The sequence below is a fragment of the Cajanus cajan genome, chromosome 5, assembly GCF_000230855.2.
Source record: "Cajanus cajan strain Asha chromosome 5, NIPB_CcT2T_4, whole genome shotgun sequence".
Classification (NCBI taxonomy): Eukaryota; Viridiplantae; Streptophyta; class Magnoliopsida; order Fabales; family Fabaceae; genus Cajanus; species Cajanus cajan.
This window is the reverse complement of record NC_138521.1, coordinates 49,438,859-49,445,337: the sequence shown is the minus strand read 5'-3', so window position 1 is coordinate 49,445,337 and position 6,479 is coordinate 49,438,859. Positions and strand designations below refer to the sequence as shown.

The 6,479-nt window shown below is 33.7% G+C and overlaps 1 protein-coding gene across 1 annotated transcript; it reads right to left on the bottom strand.

Moving 5' to 3' along the window:
* Positions 1 to 3,277: 3,277 nt before the first annotated feature.
* Positions 3,278 to 4,601, bottom strand: LOC109788181 (protein IRX15-LIKE). Its single transcript, XM_020346850.3, has one exon. The coding sequence runs from the start codon at positions 4,463 to 4,465 to the stop codon at positions 3,515 to 3,517; it is 951 nt and encodes a 316-aa protein (XP_020202439.2). The 5' UTR covers positions 4,466 to 4,601; the 3' UTR covers positions 3,278 to 3,514.
* Positions 4,602 to 6,479: the final 1,878 nt, after the last annotated feature.

Genomic DNA, 6,479 nt, shown 5'->3' with positions numbered 1-6,479 from the left:
GTCTCTCTAACATTGAAGTATGTTTGTATTATATAAGTTGTTATTTTTTGTCTTATTTTATCGATGTGGGACTTGTTTGTATCCCAACAATCATCCCCTCAAACAAGGCACCTAACCTTTCATGCATGACTTATGAGGGGTTATGGGGTTAGTGGTTGTCACCAAATCCAGCGGCTCTGATACCACTGATGGGTTATTATATGGTATGTGTCTGATGGGATATTTTATGGGTGTTTTTTTATAAGGTTATTACACAAGCATACTCCACAATGATGAGATATTGTCCACTTTGAGCCTAAGCCCTCACGATTTTACTTTTGGTCATCACCCAAAAGGCTTCTCTAACATTAAAGTATGTTTGTATTATATAAATTGTTATTTTTTGTCTTATTTTATCGATGTGGGACTTGTTTGTATCCCAACATATTTATCAATTGTGCCCTATTAGTTTTCTGAAAACAAAATATTTTATTACTGTTTTATTAGTTACCCAAAAACTAAAACCTACGATTTATTCCTATGAATTAAGCAATTAGTTATTTTTTTATTGATATCTCAGTATAGCATGAATACTTCCTAAATACTAGACTCACATTTATTCTCTTTAATAGTTTCCACCATATAATAAAATTGTTATATGTATTGTATTCATAGAAAATAATAAAAATAAATAAAAAATTTCTTTGCTTTCTGTTTTTCTACTCCTTATGTTTTGAATGTTTTCTTATAAGCATTTCATTTTGTATTTCCAATAAATTGTGAAATTTTTAGTTTATTGAAAAAATGTTTATGTAAGTACTCTATTACATAACTGAGTCTCTTTCATATTTTAATTTAAATTATTTCATACATTTCGTTTATTAATTATGATTTTCATGTATTAATTAAACCGTGGATACTTTCATCATCAAATATTCGTTATTATTTTTATTGATGTTGTAACATAGTTTTAAAAACTGGACCGGTCATCGAACCGGTTAAGGTACTGGGTCAGTGGGTCAAAGGTTGAACCGGTGGGTCACTAGTTGAACCGCATGACTCGATTTTTATTTATTTTTATTAAAAAATATTCATATTAAATATATTTTATACTTATAAAATTTAATAAATTCATATCTTATTTTAAATTTAAATTTTTCTATCTTATTTAAAATTATTTTTATTTTTATTTTGTAAAAAATACATAAAAAATTACATGTTAAACGGTATATTAATACAAATTAAAAATATAAATAATATGTACATATATAATATGCTTGCAATTAATATCACAAAATAATATATGTAATATTTACATAGATATTGCATTATTAAATATATAATTTAAAATTAATAATATACTATAAAAGTTATTTAAGTTGTATATATTGCAAACAAATATATTAGAACAAGTAGTCATTGTTATATTTAATAAGACTCCTTGCTTTTTCATTAAGAGATTCAATTTTCATTATTATTTTTGTGATTTATGGTCCCTTAAAAAAATTTATAAAAAAAAAAAAAAAAGTGGTTGAACCGGTTTGACCCACCGGTTCACCGGTTGAACCGGAAAATTGACCGGTTCAATCCGATTTGAAACGGATCGACTGCATAACCGATCCAACTTCAGATTCGGACCGGCTGGACCACCGGTTCTCGGTCCGACCGGTCCGACCGGCCGGGTCGGTCCGGGTTTTAAAACACCGGCTGTAACGGTTTTTTTCAAACAACATTGTATAATCGACCATAACATGAAAGAAAACAAACCTTTAACCATAATAAATCTTTCATTATGGTTCTCCTTTATGACCAAGATACTAATTGATGTTTGAGACGTATTCTCTTTAATTACTTGCATTTAGGCTGAAACAATAAACATAAGCAACCATGGCCAGTGGCTATATCCAATACTCCCACTTGTATCTTATCCAATTGCAGGGCTCCAATTGCAGGGCCAGATGCAACTGGCAATTGTCCAAGAGGCCCATTACGAATATGAAGTTGACTTTTAAGCAAACCAAAGAGCTTGCATTGGTTCAATTTCATTTAACTAAGATGGCAAGTTCACTTGAAAAACAAAGCCGTATAGTTGTTGAAGCAACTTCCATCCAACTACAAAGCGACCTTAAACTTTAGAGTTAGGTGTATTGTCGTGGTGCCTATCACACAACTAATTGATGTACCTAATGCTATTTTTTAAAAAAAGTTGATAAGCCAACCTTCTATTTAATTAATATCTTATTAATTGTCTTTATGAAATAAGCATTGCAAACCCAAATCAGTCTGTGTTTCTTTGCATCAGAGTAGCCTTCATAAGACAAATTCTGGCGTATATATATAAGAGTATTGTACCAAGCCAATGAGACCACGACAATGCAGTGGCAATTGAATCTCTATCGTCAAATGCAACTAAACAAACCATTTTTATAATGGACTAGGCATATTTGTTATTATTCTTTAATTAAAATAATAAAAGTTGGTATAGATCATTATTAAGATAAAATTATAATTTTAATATCATAGAATAATTCCAAAATCATTAAAATTGTTGAATATTCGGAGTTCACACATACATCTTCACATTAGTACGATATTGTCCATTTTTTTGCATAAACTCTCATAGTTTTATTTTTAGTCTTCAAAAAGGTCACATATCAATGGAGACTATGTGTATTTTATAAATCTTTATTTTTTTCTCATAATTCAGCGATGTAGAACTTTGTTTGTACTCTAACAAACATCTCCTCAAACAAAGGATCATAGTTTTTAACCTCCCCTTCAATGAAAACCTTTTTTTTTTCACCTTCGAGTATTTAATGATGGTCTTTAGAGCTTTAGTCACACTTGTTGGCTTTAGATAACTGCCATTAGTTTATATCAATGGGACATACTACTTGACTTCCACACTATCAGGAAGACTTTCAACACAAAAAATATCACACTTGGATTTACTACTTCCTATTGTCAAATACTCGTCTGAAATTTTGAGTTATTAGTTACTTATTTGACCATTATCTCTGATATCATTATTGTGCTCCGAGGATTTTAATACACATATCTTTACATTAATATAATATTGTTCATTTTTTGAATTAAATTCTTATTATTTTACTTTTGATCATCTCCTAAAATATCTTATACAATAGGAATTATGTATTTTATAAATCTTTATTTTCTTCTCGTAATCTAATAATGTAGGAGATTGTTTGTATCCTTACAAAAATAAATCATTGAATATAAATTTTGTTCTTGTTATCTTTTTGTGAGTGACTCTTTGACAGTTGTTGCTAATGTATCCTCAATTGGAATCGGGAAACTTGACTTCATTAAAGAAATCACAATTTTGAGTGCCATAAAATGAAAAGGCAAGACCAAAAAAGAATTATTTTTTACAGGCTCCAGCCAGGAAGTGAACAAAAACAAAATGTTGCAATGGAAAGGATGATAAATACCCAGAAGGAAGACGAAACAATTGTGACTACATGATTGATTCTGAGTAGCTTATAGTAATCTGGTTGAGAGAACGAGCAACTACTTAAGTTGAAGAAGAAGCACCTGACCCAGAAGACGAGTGATTATTCTTACAATACTGCACACTACTCTCATCCATCCTTTCCAACACATAGTGCCCCAAATCCTCACTTGCCTCCAACAAATTCTCATTGCATAGAAATTCACTCCCACAAACCTTCTGCACTTCCCCGGAGAAGTCATGCAGAAACACATGAGTCTTAGGGTTTCCACCCTTCTTGCTCCTGGCGAGAACGCCAGCGGTGAAAATCGCTGACATTCTGCCAGGAGCGTCGGGCCAATCACCACGTGGCCCGTCCACCAATATGACATCCCAGTCAACCTCGTATACATGGTTGGGGAGGTCATTGAGCCCTAGTTTGCAGTCAGAAAACAAAAGATTCTGCACTGGCTTGCACTCGTTGGCAACCTGTTCTTTAGCTGAAGCTATGAGCTCCTTCATCTCGCTCCTTTTGGTGGTGTATTGCACGTCGTAAGCATCGATTTCTGGGTGCAATTCTTCGTAATACGCAGCGTAGTAACGGTTTTCGTCGATGAAAACGGTTCTTCCGTTGTGGTTGAGGGCTTTCCAGAGAAGGGTTTCGGGTGTGAGGCCAAAGATGAGGAAGTTGCATGGGGATGAGCACTTTCGAAGCACGTTAGAGATGGGTTTGAGGTCTGATTGTGGCATGCGGTAGGTGTCGTTGGATTTTGAGGCATAGTGGAGGAGAGTGTTGATCACTGTGGCTGGCAAAGGAGCACTTTCGAGACCAGAAACTGAGGCATTGGAAGATGCAATCACAGAAGAAGTTGCGTTGGTAATGAAGGTGGACTCCCTTATGTAAATGAGGGTGACAAGGAAAACAAGGGTGAGGATTGATACGAAGGCTAGAAGCCATAGTCGATTGGAGCTTCCTTGCTTTTGGATATAAGGGTGAAGGAGAATGAGTTTAGTGTTGGTGTTTGTGTTCTTCATTATGGTTTAGTTTAGAATCTCTCTCCTTTCTGTCTGTACCCTGAGAGAGAATTGAGAAATAAGGCTTGGTTTTAAAGAAGTTGGAATAGAAAAAGAGAGAGTTGAAGCAATGTGTGGGGAAAATTTTTTTGAGAGTGACCTTGCATTATACATTGACCCTCCTACAAGCCTCTAGAGTAGTAGAACTGAAAATAACGTTAATGAAAGAGAATTAGTTTTAATTTGTTTGAGCTGAATTTGGTCTTTCTTTCACTCTAATTAATTAATTCCTAATCGAGATTGTTTATTTTATGAAGCATATGGTTCATGCTAAACCAAAAGGGGTTATGTAGAAGGGTACTGCGTTGGAGTGGTTGGGGCTGTGGTGAGAACGAAGGTAGAGACAATAACCTTAGCGACCCAGTAACTAATTGCAAGCCAGAGGTCACTTTTCCTTGTTGATTTAAAATGTTATTCCTACGTAACCACCCTTTAGAATATTGGCAATTTCTTGGACAAATAGCTACCCCTGAAGGTGACAATGTACCTGCAATGACACATGTGATAATCGTGTTTGTAGTTAGTAGTAGTGGTGGTGGTGGATATACTAACACGTTGAGATGATTTCATAGTATAAATCACAGGGTTTCTTTCTATGCAGAAGCATATTTTTCAGCTTGGTACTTCAAGAGTCAAAATATGTCGATACCATTGTGAATAACTCTGCAATATCGTTAACGTGTTCTATCCGCCGATAATTATTTAGTAAAGTAGCTATTATTAATTCCTAATTTCATAGAACTGATTCTTTTATTGCTATGAATGCGATATTTTCTTTTATATTTATGGATATATATAAATACTATTATTAGCAATTCGGGAAGTCCTTTCGACTGTTTTCTTTTCTAGAATTTGAATGGTATTTTAAAAAATCAAAATCAAACCGTTTATCACCAATTTGAGAATGAATGACAACAAATAAAAATTTATATAATTAGTATAATATAGAGTTTTTGATTTAGTATCTCCTTTGTGGATTAGTATAGATAGAGATCTGTCGCTACCTGAAATAACTCTTCATAAGTGTAGAAATAAATTAAATAATGCCACAGGACATGAGTTTTAACGAAGAATAAAAGTTGGGCCAAAACATGAAATGGACAAATCTTTATGTAGCCCTAGGAAAAAGGCCCAAGATTTTGAAGGGCCTATTTTTCAGGGTGTTCTGAAGATCCAACAACTGAATAAGCATAAAAACCTCAATAAGCTCTATTTGACTTGTTCTATAATCCCTTCCCCTCCAAAAGAAAACTTGAGCCCTTGGGCATGGCGTGGGAAGATGCTTTTGTGTTATATATTATTCGAAAGAAACAGTTATCCCTTTTTGTCAACATTTAACAAAGTGATACACTGCTCAGTTAGCAAAAAAAGAAAAGAAAAAAGAAAGTGATCTCCTGACACTTGCTTAGACTGGATCACCCGTGCGACTTTAATCAAAGTGCTTAATTTTTTTTATTTTATTAAAAAAAAGAATTTTCTTTGCATGTTCATGGCATTTGTCAAAATGCCTTTGGCATAAGTGATCATTATTAACTATCCTTCATACTTTGGTGCACGAAATAAATAGTGACGTGATATTGATGGAGTGTGTGCCCCGTTTTGGGTCAAGTAGTTATCTGAAGTGGCCATTCAATTTTGTGGGAAAGAAGAAAGAAGAGAAAAAGAGAGCAACAAGCAGGGACCTCCACGTGATATAAAGGTTGGCACATATTTTAAGCATGTCTAATTATGGATTGCATTCATTGGCATTCTGAAACATGAAAAGAAGATTCTTTTCGGAATCGACAATTGCATACATCTAAGGGTCATCACTATATTCAATCATCTGCAAACAAACTCAATTTGGCCATTTGGGACTTCGGAGTCCCACATTCTCAAATGTTATGAATTAGTGTTATGCATGAAGTACATCATTGTTATGTAACATTACCATTGTGTGTCAGAATTTGTTTTTATAAATTAGGGGTGTTTTTCA